The sequence below is a fragment of the Rhinolophus ferrumequinum genome, chromosome 6 (genome assembly GCF_004115265.2).
Source record: "Rhinolophus ferrumequinum isolate MPI-CBG mRhiFer1 chromosome 6, mRhiFer1_v1.p, whole genome shotgun sequence".
Taxonomy (NCBI): Eukaryota; Metazoa; Chordata; class Mammalia; order Chiroptera; family Rhinolophidae; genus Rhinolophus; species Rhinolophus ferrumequinum.
This window is the reverse complement of record NC_046289.1, coordinates 50,872,245-50,893,305: the sequence shown is the minus strand read 5'-3', so window position 1 is coordinate 50,893,305 and position 21,061 is coordinate 50,872,245. Positions and strand designations below refer to the sequence as shown.

The 21,061-nt window shown below is 35.4% G+C and overlaps 1 protein-coding gene across 1 annotated transcript in view; it reads right to left on the bottom strand.

Moving 5' to 3' along the window:
* The window catches only part of ADAM10 (ADAM metallopeptidase domain 10), a 111,529-nt gene that overhangs the window by 44,416 nt on the left and 46,052 nt on the right, over positions 1-21,061 (bottom strand). Inside the window, exons 4-5 of the mRNA XM_033108452.1 lie at positions 19,056-19,214; positions 4,292-4,392 (exon numbers count right to left, since the gene is read on the bottom strand). Coding sequence (XP_032964343.1) covers positions 4,292-4,392; positions 19,056-19,214 — 260 coding nt within the window. The remainder of the gene's footprint in view (positions 1-4,291; positions 4,393-19,055; positions 19,215-21,061) is intronic.

Genomic DNA, 21,061 nt, shown 5'->3' with positions numbered 1-21,061 from the left:
ATTCTTGCACTGTATACCTCCTACAGACAAATTCTCTCAGCTTTTGTTTGTGTAAAAAAGATCTTTAATTTGCCCACATTTAGAAAATTATTTTCACAGAATATAAGATCCTAGTTTGACAGTTTTCCCCCCAACTCTTTGAAGATGAAGTACATCTTCAGTTTGTTCTGTGTAATGAGAAATCAGCAATTATTCTTATATTTCTCCTATTGTATCTAAATTTATCTTTTATTTTGCTGCTTTTATTTATGATTTTCTCATTTTCAGTGGTTTCCAATAATTTGACTATAATATGACCTGGTATGGTTTTCTCTGTGTTTATCCTACCTGTGTTTCATTGACCTTTTTGGACCATAAATTTAAATTTTTCTTCATATCTAAAACTTTTGGAGACATTGATTTTTTCAAAATTTTTTTCTGTACCCCCCTCCCCCAGACTCCAATTACTTTCTCTCTATGCTTAAATCTGGATAATTTCTATTGCTTTATTGTCCTTTATTCACATTTACCTATGCTGTCTTCTGCAGTAACTTATTTGCTCTTAAGCCTATTCATTAAAGTTTTCAATTCAGAAAAATGTACTTTTCAGTTTTGTAAGCCACATTTAGTTCTTTATTTTAATTTCTATTCTCTCCTCTTTGTTTTCATGTTTTTCTGTGATTCTTTAAACATACTGATAATAGTTGTTTTAAAGACCTTGTGTGCTAAGTCTATAATGTATAGTTCTGTTTCTATCTAGGTGATTTTTCTCCTGATTTTGGACAATTTTCAACTTCTTGTCATCTTGTAATTTTTTTTGAATGCTGGACATTGTGAATGTTGTATTATTGAGCAACTGCATTCTGTGCGCTCTTTTAGCAAGTATTATTGAGCTTTGTTCTGATGAGCAGTTAATATACCTGAAAGTCACCTTGATCTGTTTAAAGTTTGGTTTTTTAGCTTAGTCAGGGCTGATTTCCAGTAGCTTTTAACCCTAGGGTGAAGTTAGCCTACTCCTAGCATGGCTTGGGATCTTTACCAAGTATAATTTGTGATAGTTGTTTAGTTCACAGATTCTGCAGTTTTTCTTTCTCTGATAGTTTTCTCATGGAATCACATCCTGTGCATTCACAGCTTAGCATTCAGCTAAGACTCAAGGCAACCCTTGTGCAGATATCTGTAGCTTTTTCTCAGTGTAGCTATCTCCTCTCAGGTATTCAGGTATTCTGCCCGTAAATTCAGATACCTCAGCTGTCCTGAACTTTGACCTGTCTCTTCAACTCATTAAGACTGCTGTGTACTTCTGGTCGTCTGGAGATCCCCTTCCTTGTGTCATACCTGAAATTTCATCTCCAGTCAAAAAGTCAGGGAAATCACAGAGATACTTATTTCTCCTCTCTCAAAAATCTCAATCCTGCACTGCCTGTTATCCAATGTTTGAAAACAACCGTTTCATATATTTTGTTCAGTTTTCTCATCGTTTTTTGCAAGAAAACTAGTTTGATACCAGTTACTCCATCTGAGCTGGAAAGGAAAATCTTCACTTAATTTTTCTACTAAGAGTTGCAAAGTTTTCATTTTAGACATTTACTACTTTAATCCATCTGGAGTCCCATTTTGTTTTAAATATGGTATGAGACAGAGATCCAACTTCATCTTTTGCCAAATGGATAAACAGTTTTTTCTGGCTCCATTTATTCACTGGTCTCTGTTTCCTCCTCAATGATTTGAAATTCCAACTTTACCACATAACAATGTTTCATATATATGTATGGGTCTATTCCTGACCACTCAACTGTATTCCTCTGGTTAATTCGTTCATCCTTACACTAATATCACTCTCTCAATTACTATAATAAGTTTCAATGTCTTTTAGGGTAAATGCCCTTTTCTTGCTCATCACCTTTAGATGGACCCTATTTCTTCTTAGCTTTTACTTTTTCATATAACATTTTAGACTCATCAAGTGCTGTGAATAACCCTGTTGTATTGGAATTATACTGACTCTATGAATAAATATGGGGAAAAATTGTTATTTTTATAATAGATATTACTTTCCATTAACATGGTATATCTCTTCAATTGTTTAAAATTCATCTTTTTAAACATATTCTTTATATTTTAAAAATTTTTCTTAAATAGGTCTTACAATTCTTTGTTGTATTTATTCTTCAATACCATGATATCCTTGATACTATTATTAATGAACTGAGCTTTTGTCTTATTTCTGGTAGTCTACTGCTGGATATAAAGAAATACAGCCTACTTTTGTACATTAATATTATATCCAGCCACTGTCAAGCTCTACTATATCTAGCAATGTGTAGTCTTATCTTCTCTATCCACATTGCTGGTACCTTAGTACAAGCCACTATCACTTTTCAACTGAATAACTGCAACAACTTCTAATTAGTCTCCCAGTCTCTAATCTTGCAGCCCACCCTGGAATTAAAAATTCTTTACTGCTCTTACTATTTCTCTGGCCTTTGTATATAGGCAGACCTCAGAGATACTGCTGGTTCACTTCCAGACCACCACATTAAAGCAAGAATTGCAATAAAGCCCATCATAATCTTTTTGCTGGTGGAGGGTTTTGCATTCAATTTGTATAAAACAACATCTGGGCCGGCCTGGTGCCTCAGGTGGTTGGAGCACTGTGCTCCTAACACCGAGGTTGCCGGTTCGATTCCCCCATGGTCCAGTGAGCTGCGCCCTCTACAGCTAAGACTGTGAACAACAGCTTTCCCTGGAGCTGGCCTGCCGTGAGCAGCCGGAGGTTGGCGTGAGCTGCCGTGGGCTGCTGAGTGCTGCCACAGGCTCCTGTGTGCCGCTGTGGGCTACCGTATGCTGCCATGAGCGGCCGGCAGCCAGCATGAGTGGCCGGCAACCATCGTGAGCTGCTGTGTGCTGCCATGGGATACCGTGTGCTGCCATGAATGGCCAGTGGCCAGCATGAATGGCTGGTGACCAGCGTGAGTGGCTGGTGGCCAGTGTGAGTGGCCGGCAGCCAGCATTAATGGCTGGCAGCCGGTGAGAGCTGCCGTGAGCGGCCGATCAACTATTGGTAACCAACTGCCTCAGCCGGGGGGAGTGCAAGGCTCATAATACCAGCATGGGCCAAGGAGCTGTGTCCTACATCATAACTAGACTGAGAAACAACAGCTTGAACTGGAGTGGCAGGAGGGCGGAAGAAAAGGGGGGAAAAAAAAAACAAATGCAACATCTGTGAAGTAATAATAAAACAAAGTATGCCTGTGTAGTGTTCCTCCTGTCTTTCCATCTATTCATGGCCAACCTAACTCTTACTTATTCTTTTAGTTTATTATTATTGTCCTCAAATACTTCCCAGGCTAGGTTAACAATTCCTCCTAAGTATAGAATTATCACCCTATGCTTGATCCTCTTCTATCTCCTACTATCCTCAACTATTTCTCTGCCTCCAACTAAATTATAAACTTTTTGTGGCCAAGCCTTTATCTTAATCTCCACATATGCCTAGAACCTACCACAGCCTCTGACATTTGACATAAAAGATTAATACATCGTTGTTCAATGAAGGCAAGAATAAAATCTCACTTATACTTGAAAGATCCACCTGAAATAGAATTGTTTTGCCATGTTACAGATCAAGAAACACACAAATCTGCATTTGTGATACAAGAAACTTAAGAAATATTACTCCATCCTATGACTTCTAGAAAGGATGCCTAACTACATGATAAATGTTTTATCATAAAAATAATTTTTTTCATTTTAAACTTGTGTTTTAAATAACTATAAACCTATCACCTATGACTAAGGAAAAAGGAAGTCAAAAAAGAATACAAGAGCAATAGTCAAATGGTAAAAAGTCTTACAATTAAAATAGCAACAGTAATGTGATTTTTATTAGGGTGACTAACTATCTCAGTTTACTTAGAGACACATTACTTTCAGTGTTAAAAACTGGGATGTCCCAGGCAAGCAAAGGACATTTGGTCAGTTTAATTTCCATACTAATATAAATACTTACATTTATAGAAAACACAAGTATGGCCTATTTTTTAAATTTCACAATAAAACATGTAAGACTGAGTATGTTTTGGACACGTAATGTAGTATTTACTGAGTCATGCAGATTTGTATTCAAATCTGAGTACCACATCTTTATTACAGGCAAGTTACCTGGCCTCTTTGAGCATTAAAAAATATAAATATTTCCACACAGTGGAATAAAGCTTTCCGAAATCCTAGAAAACATATTTTTAATGTAGGAACACATTCCCAAGTTCATTTCCATTTCTTAAATGCAAGCTAGTATTAAAATCCTTACCTGCGTTACTTCCTCTACACCAGTCATCTGGTACTTCCTCATCCTTTCAAATACCGAATGATCTGCACACCCGCCCTGTGGTCCATATTTATGGGGATAATCTAAAACACAAAGAAGAAATGTCATTACCATCACATATTCAGGTATTATGAATTATCTTATTAATGAAAATTTAACTGTCATAATTAATAGAAGTCATAAATGTTTATTGAGTACCTGTAGGAAAGAAATTATGCTAGGCATTCAATTTTCAAACCTGGCAGGTTCCTAAATTCTCCCTCAATAAAACACCACTGGTCTCTAGATCTTTATCATATGGATGATGTGTGAATTCTAAAAAAGGACAACAATCATTGTTTATTCTGGATTTAACTTTCCCAATCTTTCCCAGTTTGGATATATAGAGCATCTTTATACTGCAATTTACTTCATTTTGTAATTTATAACTTTCCCTGCAAACACATTAAATTTCATTTGCTGCAAATGTACAAAGCCACCTCAATCAGAACTACAGTTAGGCTAATATAATATTTGGCTTGAATTCCTTCATGAACACCAACTGGCCTCATAAAAGTGACCTAGAAACATGTTCCATGGCACAGTAAAAGCAGACAGAGTTTAAATTTATTCAATGTATAATTCAAGCAAATGCTTTGTAAACCAATAACTATTTTATCATCATTTTTTCCTTTTATAATTAAATAATGATTAATTTATCCTTGGTTCTATTTGCAGATAGCTGTTCATTTTAGTTTACTCATGTAAAAATTTACTTCACTCTCTGAAAGTTCACCCACTTCTCTGTTAAGGTCTTCCTTAGTTCATGAACTTGTTTTATAATTCAATCTGGTAACCATAATTAAGAGAACTGTCAAAGTAAAATACTAAGACAAGGGTGAGAGGGGAAGTACTGAAAAATCCTTAAGTAGCTTATAGATGTAATACACAGAATTATAATTAGAAACACTGCAGGTAGTTTCTTAATAAAATCTAGAACATAAAGAGGACACTAGTAATCTATTTCATTGGAAATATGAATTAAATATCATAATACAAATCTAAACTGGCAAGTAGAAGGTAAGGGTTATGGATAATCTACCTATACTGATACGACAGCTCTGATTTAAACCTTAAATTAGATTTTATCAGGGGTCAAGATTGCAACAGCTGTAAAATTCTAATCAATAAATGTGAAAGACATAGACTTAAAAGTTACCATTTTATAACCCCACACGTATAAGCTAATTTAGGCAAGGATCATCAATGGGTGCTAAAACCACTGAGTGAAAGATGTTGGATAACAGGATAGTCATCTTCTCTGAAAGTATCACCCCACAGATTACTTAACAATTATAAAGGGAAAAGGAACATTCACACTAAAGAGATATACAGTGATTACCACTTCATTTACCAAGTGATCAAATTAAGCATCACCAATAATAGGACATTCTGATGTGTATTATGTGCCTCCTGCTGTGATGCAGGTAAACATTCAGCTTCACCTGTGCACTATTTTTGCCAAAGTATGTTAACTGAATCTAATCAGGAACAAACAATTGGACACACCGAAAATGTGGAACATTCTATGAGTCACATGAAAAAAAGGCAATGTCATTAAAAAAGAGAAAAAGTTGAGAACTGTGGGTGGGAGAGCCTGGTAATTAAGACACGAAAAGAGACATCTAAACAAATGCAAAAAAAAATTTTTTTTGGACAACTGGAGAAATTTTATTATAGACTGTATAGTAAATTATATTATTGAATTAATGTTAATTTTTTAGGTAAACTACTACCAAACATATTTAGGAAAACGTGTATGTTCGTAGGAGATGTGTGCTCAAGTATTTAGCAATAATGTTTCATGATGTCTGCAACCTACTTTCAAATGGTTCCCCAAAAAAGTGTGTTGGGAGAGCTATAAAATGTTAAAAAAAAAAAATGGCAAATCTGGGGGAAGGATGTATGTGTTCATTAATCAATTGTTTTGACTATTTTTAAGTTTGAAATTGTCAAAATAAAATTAGGACTAAAAGACTGCTGTATCAGTGGAACAAGTTCAAATGATTTTGAAATGGAAAGCCAACACAACTAAAGTGACGAACAAGAAAAAAAACTAATGTATATATTTTTTATTGTTTCAAAGGCTGGCTTTACCAAAGAGAAAATACAATACCATACAACATATATTTAATAAGAATCTACCATAAAGGCTGGAAAGTCTTACAGTGTAGTATGCCAAGATTTTCAATTCTCAGTATTAAGTAGATTCAAGGTATTATCACCACAATGCCTTCTTCCATATACTGTAATTTTAACCTGAAAATGTCCCAATAAGCCTTGCCCAGATTCTTAATGGAAACTAACTTGCCAAGACCACCAGCTAAGGAACTTCTTCCATGTCTAGAACACAATGTACAGACAAGTGTACATACTTAAGTTCTTTATTCAGTTAACAGACTTCAGATCTCTTTGAATTTTCCTACTTGTTTTGATTATTACAGAAAGCCAAGTTCATAGTTTGATATTATTTATATACATCCATCATTTTGTGTTATTTTACCCAATACTGGGATAGTCCAGTCTCCAGCAACTAAAAATGTGGCCTGCTTCTTTGGCTAGTTTTCCCTTAAATCATGAATAAAATGGTTTATCTATTTCTTACAAGGTAACAATGTGAATGAATGAGGAGGAATCCTTCTGCCAACCCTGGCAGTATCTAGGCAGATAAGTAAAAAATGCTTTCAGAATACTTTTACACAAAATACTTTGCCAAAGAAAATGGGTAAGACTAATTAATATATTTTCAAAAGCTTATTTTAATTTCTGTTCCAATGTGATAAGGAACTAATTTCTGATTCAACTGGTGTGTTACATGTTCTTATTTTTCCCTTACAGATCAGTCTGTGGTGCCTTAATTTAGATTTGTTTATTAAGACAATACTTTAGTTAATCTATTTTACCATTTACACACAAAGAGTTATTTTAAACTACAGTTCTAATTTATCATAAACTTTCTTAAAATTATCTTAATAACCTCCCAAACTGCTGCCTCTCACACACGAACGTGAGAGCAGACACAAGAGCACGGACATCAATGACCCCACTCCCAAATAAAACGATTTAACTTAGCCTTTCACAAGAAAAGTCCTGCGATTAAATCACTACATCCAGTTTTCAGATGAACTTCCCCCAAATGTCTACCATAAGTGATCTCCCCATCCCACACGCCTCATTATTATCAAATCCAAAAAAAAAAAAAAAAGGTGGGAGCTGGGGAGAAAAATCTGTTTACCAAAATATACAACCTTCCCCAAAACACTTCCTAACAGTTCATCAATCACATAACCAGTAAGAACGAAGAAAGAAAAAAAGTTTTTAAATATTCAAAGATTTTATTTGAAAAAACAATTTTCCTCTTGGCACACATTGGCAATCAACGACCAAATAGGTTCCTCACTATCTTGAGTACAAATCTGGACTAAATTTCCCAGCCTGCCTTCCAAGTTACGTGTGACATAACCGAGTTCTAGCTGAAGTAATGTGAACAGTAGGGAAGTGTACTAGCCAGGGTCCTCCATGCTCTTTTCCCTTCTGAATGGTTGGTAGGAAACACCTGGGAACAGCAATATAATATAGCCACAAAATAAAGTCGCGAGATTCCTAGTCACATTGAAAAAAAGCTGCCCAATATGGAATATTCACATTAAGCTGTTCCATAGTGAGAAATGAGCTGGTAGTGCATTTTGTCCCTGAACTTAGAGGCTGTTTGGTACTGCAGTTAGCATTACTTTAAATACATGGTAAAAACTTTTGTCAGTAATAGAAGAAATGATTTTATATCTGCTCTCCACTGGCATTTGGCCAATCTTCTTATCACAGGCAATACCAAAATAATCTTGGCCTAGCATAAAAGAAATCCTTTAGCAGTGTTGATATTTGTTATTTTCTAAATCTTTTCATTTATAACTAGTTTTCACTTATCCCAAGATACAACTTTTGCCAAAAAAGTCAGCCATATAGTTAAGTTGAAGACTGATACAGTGCAATAATAATTCCACCTTTTAAATACCGAAGCAGACTCTACAACACCCAAATTAAAAATATTGCATGCTTAGAGAAATAAGTGCTATTATCATGCTTCAAACAGTTTTTCAAGAGGATTTCAATGTAAGATTTTCAGTTTCAGAAAGCAAAGTTATGAAGTTCATTAGCAATCTAGTTACAAGTCCATCACATAATGAACACGTCAAAACAACATTTCTGTTTCCATGTATAGTTTAGTTCAACTAATATACTTCAAAATGTAAGGCAGTTGATATGTCTGATTTTATTCAAATTTGAGAAATAACAAAGTTCATAATCTAATCATGATAGAAATTAGAATTGACCTTTAGTCAAAGCATACTATACTTTGAATCTGCTTCTACACAGGCACAAAAGAGCTACTACAAAATATTTCTGGAAGAGAGGATTTTACAGTTTCCAAACTCTGTGCATGGCATTTAAATGAACATCTTACTAAGTTCAAGAACAGAACAAAAATAAGGATCTATCTTAAACAACTACAACATCATTTTCTTTAATGTAATGATAAGGGAAGCCAAAGAAGAGTATACATGTCTGATTTATATATAATCAGCAATCCCTATTATATAGTATCCCAATAAAACATAAACATTCTCCAGATATTAATAATACTCAACACATTCACACTCTGTGTCATCACTACATTGGCACTGAAGCTGGTGGGCATTTGAACGTGTCAGGGAGGAAAAATTTCTCCTCTACCTTCTTGGTTCTTCTGGTTGGTCTAAGAATTAAATTGACATGAGACATATTAACATGAGAAAAACAAATTTAATTTTTTTTTTTAAAGATTTTATTGGGAAAGGAAAACAGGACTTTATTGGGGAACAGTGTGTACTTCCAGGACTTTTTTCCAAGTCAAGTTGTTGTCCTTTCAGTCTTAGTTGTGGAGGGCGCAGCTCAGCTCCAGGTCCAGTTGCCGTTGCTAGTTGCAGGGGGCGCAGCCCACCATCCCTTGCAGGAGTCGAACCGGCAACCTTGTAGTTGAGAGGATGCACTCCAGCCAACTGAGCCGTCCGGGAGCTCAGCAGCAGCTCAGCTCAAGGTGCCGTGTTCAATCTTAGTTGTAGGAGGCGCAGCCCACCATCCCTTGCGGGAGTTGAGGAATCGAACTGGCAGCCTTGTGGTTGAGAGGATGTGCTCCAACAAACTGAGCCATCCAGGAGCTCAGCGGCAGCTCAGCTCAAGGTGCCGTGTTCAATCTTAGTTGCAGGGGGTGCTTTTAAATGAACATCCCCACCATCCTTTGGGGGACTCAAGGAATCGAACTGGCAACCTTGTGGTTGAGAGCCCACTGGCCCACGTGGGAATCGAACCAGCAGCCTTTGGAGTTAGGAGCATGGAGCTCTAACCTCCTGAGCCACCGGGAAGGCCCAAATTTAATATTTTGTATATACAGAAGCTCCATAAAAATATGAAGCCCAAAGGGCAGGAGGTAACTAAATCTTACAGAACACCCTGAGCTAAGGGAAAGGGGTAAGGGTCTGGCACTTCAAAGGGGAAGAAGACAATTTACAGGGAGACGGAAGAACAAACGTTTGCTGTCATGGAGATGAATGTAAACAACAGGCCTTGCTAAGTCCTGTTCCCCCCCCACCCCCCTTCACCACATCTTGCTCACATACTTTGTAGTTATCTTTGGTGATCGCTCCCTTCCTGGAATAAGCCCTCTACCTAACTTTTTTTAAGCAGGTAAGGGGGCAGTAAAAAGAAAAACTTCCTGAGTCTTCTGTTTCTTAAAAATAATCAGCCTAAAATAATCCAAATGACAAAGAGACATATCTGGGATGGCAAATTTCACTCCCCTACAAACATTAAGATTAAGGTAATCAAACAAGTAGTGTCTGATGCGTATCTAATCTACTTGATCAAATATATAAAATTGATATATTTATATACATAAACACTTAGGTTGGTGCAAAAGTAATTGCTGTTTATGCAATTATTTTTAACCTTTTAAACCGCACCATCTTTTGCACCAACCTAATAAATACATGCATACACATATTTGTAACACTGTGTATATAATACACACACATACAAAACGTGTGGATTTCTTTCTACCACTCCTCCACATAATCAGAAGTTGAGTAAGTCCCAGTGTAATACCGCACCACCTACAGGCTAGTATCCACAGGAATTGAAAGGAAGCCAGAAGAAACTTAAGAACATAACTATACTCTATCAGGCCATCACTCCCCAGGGTGAAAAGATGGTCTAGATTTAACAATCAGATTCCCTGCCCCTATCCCACCCCTATCCACCTGGCTGGAACCAAGAGAGTACCTATGTTTTAGAAAATCACCTCTCTTGTCTATCACCTGGCAGGGGTCAAGAGAGTCCTTCTGTAGCATTCCTCACCTCCATTAGGAGGTTTCTAGCAGGAATCAAGAGAGAACTCCAGAATGCTTCCTGTTCTGGGGAAGACATTCCTTTGCCCCTCACTTCACTGAACACTCACAGCTACTTACCACTTTCAGCCTTGGGACCATGAGGACTATTCTCATTGTGGCCTGGCTTTCATAAACATGAGACTATACCACCAACTACTCCAATTTATTAGAGATATTTGGTACCCCCCCCCCCCAAGTCACTACTTCCCTCTATTTCCTTACTTTTAGCTCCTAACTCATTGTCACTCTCTCTAACACTACCCCAGCGTAATTCTTAGTGACTCCTACATTCACGTTGATGATCCTTCCGATACTCACACCACCTTTTCTCTTCTCACTTATACGTTCATACTACTGAACCTGTCATTACTGATAACTGAAACCCTTTCATACTCTCAACTTCCAAACCGTACTTTCTATCACTTATCTGTTCAGAACATTCCCTTTAGACTCCAACAGTCCTTCAACACTCCTAAAAGCCTTTAATCCACCAATGCTACTCCCTTGTTCGATGGCCAGCACTGGATGTTTCTTTCTTTTCCTCATTCACTTGAAAATCCCATGCTGAATTATTATTATAATTACTCCACTGCATTTGCCTTAAATTCCCTTGGCACCCACCTCCTAACTCTCAACCAAATGCTGTTTAAATTCGACTCTATACCTATACCCCTGCTGCTGAATGTGGCTGGAGAAAAACTGGTAACTATAACTCCTCTCACTCAAAAATCATAATCTGTAACCTCAAACAGTTAATTTATGCCACGTGGCAATGACACTGTATTTCCAGGGTCCATTCTCAATTTACCTAGTTAACTCCAGGCAGTGCTCACTTTGCCACATTAGGAGAGGCAGCAAAAGTGACCATGCAAGCTGAAACTATACAAAGTGATGTTAATAATCCATGGGCAAAATTACAATTGTTCCATGACCCTTAGTATTTTTTATCAAAATACTAAAACTCTCTTATATTGTTTATAAATATACAGGGGGCTGAAAAAGAATAAAACTGTTAATTTAGTACTGTAATTTAAAACATTAGAAATATCAAGAATTAGAATATTTTAAAAGAAAAATTAGTGTTCTATTTCTTTGTAAATTATATTTTACATACCATAAATTAAAGACATACACTCTTTTTGAAAACTTGATATTTAGGATAAAAAAAAAAATTCCCCAAGCAACACAGCAGTATTTATATATGGATCAAATTCTCAGCACAAAACTCTCCCAAAATAAAAAATAAAAAATATCAAGTATAAAATTTTTCCTATATACTTTTAAAACTTCTAAAAGAGCCTATTTTCCCTGGCTTCCACATTAACTATGAAAATGGACAATGACATTTTCCCTTTAAAATTACTGACAATATAATCCCCAATTCTAGAAAAAGCCTTTGTTCATCTAATGAATAAGCCCTCATTGAGATGCTAAATCATAGGATGCACTGTAGTCCCCTGAAAAGGCCACACAGCATATTCTTTCACAAAGAATGAGTCATTTGGTGTAGAGTATTCAGCCTATTTAAAACAAAGATCAGCTTTAAATCTATTGCCTTTTTTCCAGGTCCTTTGCATGCCAACCTCTTGGTTTTGTTTTGTTGCAGGAGGCACAAATATAATAATACATTATATTGTGATATCACCTCAAGCAGGAAATAGCTCTAGTTAACTCTCATTCACTCCAGAAAGGGAGAATATTTATAGTTCAGATTCGCTGCCCAACAGAACCATGAATAAAACACCCACTTCTCACTCCATACTAACTAGAGTAGACCTTGCATCCTCACTACCCCCAGCAAGCTATCCCTCCCTTTATGTTACTGGCAGGTTAGGGATGTGACTGACAAGTCCAAGGTCTTGCCTATGAGATGACTCTAACAGTCAAAACTTGGTGTAATCACTCCAACATGCTGTGAATCATCAAACCCAATAAAATAATCCAACTTTTATTATATTAATTGAATTTAAAACAGAGTGACGCCTCAGATAGATAATGTACAAAAAGTTGCTTTGTTAATATCTGGAGGGTAGGTAGGTGGAGCCTTGCCCATGAAAATGCCATTTATTCCCAAAGTTGCCAAAAATCAACATGGATTCACTGAAGGAAGGATAGTAAAGAGAACAGGCTTTTTTTTTTTTTTTTTTTTTTTTAAGGAGAATTGATGAGTTTAAAGGTGTTAAAAATAAGACAACAGGCCCACAATGGAGTCACTTACTCTAAGCCCCATGTCACCATACGAAGACTTAATTACACTTTACATGTCTCCCAGAAATTGAATGTTAAACCAGTCAATCAAGAATCACCTGGTCAGCACTAGTGAGGGAATCTGCCTGATAGATCACTGCCATTCCTTAAAGGAAAGTGACCTTGCCACAACCAATCACTTTTTGCTAGTGTAACTTCTTTGTTCCTGCTCCTTTCTGCCTGTAGTTCTTTCATTTTGTACAGCCCCTTGACTTCCTTTCTGTCTGCTAGATGGGATGCTGCCCAGTTCATGAACTGCTGAATAATGCCAATAAGAACTTGAAAATTTACTCAGCTGAACTTCGTTTTTTAAAAGAGGGATGTTAGAATGGGTAGAGAGGACCCCAAATGTACTTCTCCCTTTTAATTCCAGGGGATAGGAGTTCCTTTTTCCCTACTATCCCTTACCCCTCACGCAGTCTCTGGGGAGGATGAGGAAAGAGCATGAGAAGAGGGTCATAGTATGACTGTCCCTGAAAAGGAGAGGAAGTTGAAGATGGTCCACTTTTCCACATGCACTCATAACACTGATCTCCCAGGCAACAGAGGTGCTGAGCTGGGCCAGTCATGTCCCACCTCACCCATGGTTTTTAATAATAGTGTTGGAGACAAAGCAGATCATAGGCATCAGGTTAGTAGGAGAAAATGCTGCTCTGTTATTCTGATCAATTATAAATAGAATCACTAGACTTTAAAGTGCATTAAGACAGATCCGTTGCCACAATATCTGAAAATGTCTTGTACAGATTAGGTACTCAAATAATGTTAATTAATACATTAATCAATCACTAAACCTGTAAAGCTGAAACCTGTAATGAAAACTTGTAACACACTAATTTTAGGCAACCATTTATTCAATTTCAGACTATATACACCTATACACAGAAAACAGGAGATTCCGCCAAAGATGTCGGTTTATTTTAATTCCTGAAATTCCTGAGCTGTGGCAGCTAAAATGAAGTATTACTGCAGCCAGAGTAACAGCTACCTTTCTCCTGTCATCACAGATTCTTATCTCTAGCTCTAAAGTCTATCCCTATCTTCAAAGTTCAAGTCAAATGCCACTTCCCCTGGGAAGTCTTCCTAAGTATCTCTCAGGCTCCCTCAGTATGTACCACCCTCAACGCTTTGAGGACATTTCTGTTATAGCATTTATCACAGTCTCACTCTCTATTATTGACTGAGAATTTCCCTAAAGGGTTTTAAAAAAGTCTTAATCCTTGCTGTATATTCACAAATCAATAAACACCTGTTGAATTTTTCAGTCAGCAGCAGGTTTCCATACCTCTTTTCAAAGGCCATCCATTAACCTGCTGACCATAATAACCTCCTTTTAGCCTTCATTCTACCTGCAATAACTACCGTGTTTCCCCGAAAATAAGACCTAGCCAGACAGTCAGCTCTAATGTGTCTTTTGGAGCTAAAATTAACATAAGACCTGGTATTATATTATATTACATTATGTTATGTTATTATATTATTATTATTATACCCAGTCTTATAGTAAAATAATACCAGGTCTTATATTAATTTTTGCTCCAAAAGACACATTAGAGCTTATTGTCCGGCTAGGTCTTATTTTCGGGGAAACATGGTAATTATCAAGCAATCAGGACACTCCATTCCTCAGTCTTTCCAATTGTCTAGCATAGTTTGTCACAACCTGATTTGCATGAACAGATTTTTCAAGTTCTAGACTATACCTTAAGTATAGCTAGAACACTTTTTGGACAGTCCTCAGAGTTTCCTGTTATATGACAGGAATGACATTAGCAACCTGATAATATCAGATTTGAACAATGCTAACCATTATCAATACTTTCCAATTCAACTCTTTCTTCCCTCTTTTTCTTCTTTCCTTTGTGCCTCCCTCCCACTAATAGTGACACAAAAAGAAGTCTTAGTGACTGTGGCAAAATTCATTTATGTCAACAGCTTCAAAAACATAATATGAAATTAACAGATTTTTAAAAGGTTTTAGAAGCAATATCCTCAAGTTTCTACAAATGAGGAGGCTTCTACATGAATGCGGACTTCACTCTGAAATAAAGTTTAATGATCCAAATTTTTCAATACAAGGAATAAGGGGTCTTTCCACTGAAGCACAAAGGGAACGAAGCAACAAATACAGTCACGGCTGACATGTGCTGAAAGTAGGAGGTACAGGCAAATTCAAGCTCTCTTGGTTTTTCTATATCACACACAGGAACAGAAATTTGAAATAAGAAGAATAAACCCAAACCACTCTGCAGCCTCATATATTTACTTAAAATAGTTTTAAATGCAGAGATGAAATATTTCTATACAACTACAGCATGGAAAAATTACTTAAACCTTTGCCCTTTCAGAGAGGTAGTATACAAAAGGGTGCAGCGTACACTATTTACAACTGGTGATTCCAAGCAATCGTATGTCAGTCATTCCTAAAAGCTGTCCTAAATTTAATTAATCCTAAGACTGTTTAACTTAATGAATGTCCTAAATCCCTAAATTAGTAAGATTAACAGTAGAGTTTATGGACAGTGTTTTACCCAGTTTCTTTAAAATAAACTGTGCCAAGGGGCAGAGGATTAAGTGGTATTCTTACCTTGTTATAACTGTTCATACTTCTATGTCCTAGAAGAGAGTGCTTTTTACTACCTAAATACGGAATTGAACAAGTGGGAATTTTAAGCTGATAATTACATGTAGTTATCATCATCACATCTAACTGGGTATCAAAGCGCCTAGAAACTTTTGCTGAAAACTGTCTCTGTGTTCTGGTACAGGCCTCAGACGCCATTCCCTAAGGCTCTCCAGAATAGCAATATTATTTTCCATGGTAGTTTCACACATTTATGCCTACAGTGGCAAAAACACTATTAAGAGTAGGGTAGCCAAATTCTCATCAGAACTCCTACCCAAGTTTGGTGTGCCTCCCCTGTCATTTGCTTCTGCTAAAAATAATACATACAGGGAGATACCAAATACACACACACGTATATATACACAGTGATCTAAACAACCGTGCGGTACTTCAGTGGTGAAAATAAATTATTAGCACTTTAGCAAATTGTATGAAAACAAAAATATACATTAAAGAGACATCATCTACCTTTTAATTCATTATAAAATAAAACACCCATTGCTAAATATATTAAGAAAATGTGGTTTAAAACAGCAATAAATGCAAATGTGTGATTTATAGAGGCTTACAGATTTCAGAAAAGCCCTAGAAGTCAGTGAAGTAGTGGCAATGGGAGTTCACAGCTTTTTCCCATAAGAGCACATGGTTAAAAACACGAGATCCACAATCAAGGGACATACGTTTTCTAAGCCTTAGTTTCCTCACCTATAAAATGGGGATAATATGTGTGCCTATACCACATAGGGTTATTGTGAAGATTAAATGAAAACAATTCAAGTAAAGAACTTTATATAGTGCTAGGTACACATTAAACAGTAATCACTATTCTTATTACTACTACTACTATTAGTATTACAACCTTAGGTATTCTATACAGTAAGGTTAAAAGAGGTCAATCGAAAGTAAATTTATCTATCCATCCCATAGAAGAGGGGTAGGCAAACTACAGACTGCTAGACAATGAGTACTTCTGTTTGGCGTGCAAGCTAAATTTTAACATTTTTAAACAGTTGAAAAAACTAAAAGAACATTTGGTATTATGTAAAAATTATATGAAATTTAAATTTAAATGTATATAACTAAAGTTTTATTGGAACACAGCCACACTCACTAGTTTACTTCTTTTCTATAGCTGTTTTCACACTACAACAGCAGACTTGAGTAGTTGCAATAGAGCTCATATGGCCCACAAAGCCAGAAATATTCATTATCTGGCCCCTTTACAGAAAAAGTCTGCCAACCCTTGCTTGGTCTAGAATCTAGAATATGGCAACTATTAACTAAAAGGTTAATGCATGGGTGTTTTCTTTTCTTAAACCATAGTTACCTTGACCAATTTTCACATAGTTTTTCAGTTTTTCAAAAGTAATTGTCTAAATTTGTAAGCATTAAAAACTCTGTTTAAAGCAATTCCTTCCCATATTCTCATCCTCGTATTGTTACATTTCCAATTACCAGAGAAAATCACTCTAAACATTACTACTTTTAAGCTCTAATACCACAATTGGTATGTAATAATAATAATTTTTTTAAAAGAAGGTGAAAAGCCCTCTGTATCTCGAATATATATTTACTTAGACAAATAAAATATAAGAGTTGAAATCAATAGTAAAGTTAAATGCCAAAAGGAATAGAAAATTAAGTCTCATCCAATGTCATTGTTCCTCCAAAATAACTCATCATCTTTGGGCAAAAAGAAAAAGTGGAAAAAGAAATAAAGGAAAATATTTGAAAGTTACTGTAAGATACAAGTAAGATAAAAGAGAAACACAATTTTATGAGGAGGAAGAAATAAAACTAGGAACAAAGTGCAGAATATCTTAAACTACTGTACATACAAGTAGACAAGAGGAGAGAAGACAAGAGAGAGAAGATACAATAAAAGAAATCATAAAAGGCAGAATAAACACTGTGGAGGGTACTTATGGGAAGTGTAAAGCAAGGGAAAAGGTTTGATTACAATATGATGGGAAGAAAAAGATGAGTTCGAAATCTCTCAAACTACTCTCCTCCTCTCTCTCCTTCCTTCCCCAAAAGGTCTTGTTTGATTTTGAGAAAACATTACGGGAAAATGTTTCAAGATTTCATTAAGTATCTGTGAAGAACCTTCTGCAGACATGATATTTGGAATATTAAAGGCGCAAAAGAACAGAAATTACAGTTGGAGAACTTACATACATTGACAGAGGAGGTAAACCTGCAAAAAGACTAAATTACTAAGAAAATTACAAAGTAACACACAAATAAGAAAGATGGTAATTCTTCTTGTAGAAAGGAAGGCAGGCAAAGGAATTCACATTCCAACTTGTGAAGGAGGACGGCAGCTTGGAGACTGAGGGGAGTTTGAAATACTAGGAGGGGAAGTTGGGAAAGGAATCAAATAAGGATGAGCAAAAATATGGACAAGTAGTATTAATGAATTTATGATTTAGCAAGTAGCTAAAATTATAAATGTATCCTATCTAGAATAATTATGCTATTTTCTGTACTAATCCAGCATCAGAAATAACAAACATTTGGACAAACTAAAGTACAGAAACTGTCAGAGCTGTGAAAAGTCAAAAGAGTTAAGGCTTCCCAGTACATTACTAGGGGTGAGAATGAAATTATTAACAATAAATTTGCAGCTGTAGAAAGGAAAATCAAGCCAGGAGGAAGCTGCTAAGTTAAAAAAAATTACGCAAAACTAGAGACTAATCTAATTACAGTGAAAAATAAAATATAAGTATTCAAGAGGCATATAGAGGAATGAATCTGTGGTATTTCATTAAAGCATTCTCATGATTAAATGACTACCGATATATAAATAATAGCGAATTAAAAAGTGAAGTTTAAATACATTTTCTACTCTTAGAATACAAAAAAAGAATTCTCCTGACCAATTACCATCATATAAAGGCCATGTTAGAGGACAAAATCCCTAAAGATAAACCTGGAGTCTTACCAAGCTGAAGTCATTATTTCAAGATTCCAGAAAGAAATACTCAAAGGATTCAGAAATTACAAAATTCCTAAAATATTCCTTAATTACTACACAAATATCACATTGAAACTTACATAAGATAATAGTGCTTCGGTGTAACACACCCAAAGGTGTTACAGCATTAAACGACTAGCTGACATCAGAATATAGGATTTCCAGTTCAATCATAGTTTATCTTATATGTAACAAATAGAACAAATAGAATTTGTTGTACCATATCAACAAAGTAGGACTCGTGTGGATTGGTAAGGAAACTGCCTCGTTTCATTAGATCTATTTATTAAATTGAGACTTTGGCTGTGAAACTATTATTCTAGCCTGATTAATAGCACAGGAAAGAAAACAGCTCAGGTTTAATTTGTCGCCACATAGTTTTAACTATTTACATGCCTTTTGCAAAAGGCTACTTGGTGAAAGTTAAGTACTTACTGATATCATCTTCATGATAAATGACAGAGTGAAAAGGCAGACTTCGGTCTTTAATGTATCTCTCTGCTGGCTCAACATAAAATGTGCCACCTTGAGTCTGGATGAATCCTTCAAATCTTCCATCAATAACAGACCCATGGCTAAAACTTCCTTTTTCACCTATTAATGAAAGCAACAAACTCTTGAAAATTTAATTTGCACATGAATGTTAAATTCATTCTTCTTTAAAAAGCCATTTTTATATATTTTTTTAATTGGGGAAATTTTAACATAAAATATATATAGCTGAATTTGAGATGTGAGCAGCAACGAGTACTTAGTTAAAACATACAATTATTATTAGGTTGGTGCAAAAGTAATTGCAGTTTTTGCAATTATTTTTAACCTTTTAAACTGCAATTACTTTTGTACCAACCTAACAGTAACAATGAAAAATAGAACATCTGTCTACTGATAATCATTCCCAGCACTAAGCACAGTGCCTGGCATGTATGCAGTAGTCATTCAATAAATAATTGTTAATCTAACTTATAGAAAGAGGCTAGCTGATCCACTAAAAAACACTTTCAAAATAAAGACAGTAAAGTTAATCTTTTAAAATTTTGCTCTAATTACTATAAGAAAAAAATTGCTTTCCCACTTGATATATTCTTCATGAACGTTTTGGCTTCCTTACCTCATTTTTAAAATAAGAAACTGTCAAATATTTCAGAAGCTATTTGAACAAAAATATAACCAACAATCCCCTTTAAGATACTAGACAAAGATTTGTAATACTGTCCCATTAATTATACTTCTCTTGTGAAAGAAAATAGAAAAAAAAGGTATTTTTGGTTCATAATTCAGTCACAAAGGAAAGCTAAGCAATAAACATCAAATGATATGAAGAGTTGGAAAGTAGGAGGAGGGGGTTTAAAAGTTAAATTTGTTTTTTAACATTGTATCATTAAAACAAAAATCAAGCTTGCCATAATTTCTAAGATAAAGATTAAAAATAATTAGCTGACTTTGAATCATGGACTGAAGGTAAGAGCCAAGACATTGGTATTTTAAGTGACATGATTTTTATCTGCAAACCTACTTAGTCTTTAACACTTTTGTGGACTAACTCGTAGCCAAAAAGGGCAGAAACTACCTGTTATTTGCCCAGCAAGATAAATAATTTAAAAAATAGAAAACTATATTATAACATTAAAAATCTAGACTGAAAGAGAAATACTTTCCTTTGGTCACATAATTCTAAGAGTACAAAAAACTTAATTTATTAACTAGGTTTAACCTACAAGTGAGAAATTTAAGTATAGAAATGCCTCATTTATCTGGCATAATGAAAAAATAAAAAACATTTCTTCAAGCACTTAATTTTTCATGTTACGATTTTGAGTGGAAATCTCTCTAACGTATAGAATTGAAATTTCCTTTTGTCTTACAACCAATCCTCTTACAACTGAGGATCAGCCTGAGTATTTACTAAAGCACAGTTATAACACCATCTTATTCTGCCCTTCTCTAATACCTCCAGAAGACTTTGATTTTTTTAGCTTTTTTATGACTTCAGTAATTGTTCTATTCTTCCCAGACTACTAAACTGTCAAAGGTAACTTTCTATTGGGTTAAGTGTGTTCCCCACACTTCCAGTACTTTCATACCCTCGTACAGTAAGAGAAATGTTAGAATTGTGAACAAAAGCAAATAGATTCTGAGAAAAGAAGGTTCTGGGAGGATTTTCCTATCAATGACTTTGTCACATTATTTTTGGCTGTTAAGATGATCTTCATAGTTTCCTTTTAGATTTTCCCCCCTCTTTTTCTATAAGACACAGCAAATTTACTGCTAATCCCTTGCTTGGAAGATCAGAAAATTATAGGTCATTAAATTTTTTTTCAATCTAACAGTTTGGAGGTATTAGACCGTCAAAAGTCCATACTTTTCAGAAGCTAGACACCGCATAATTCAACATTATACATGTAAAGATAGGTCCAAGGATTACTTCATTCTTTAAAGAC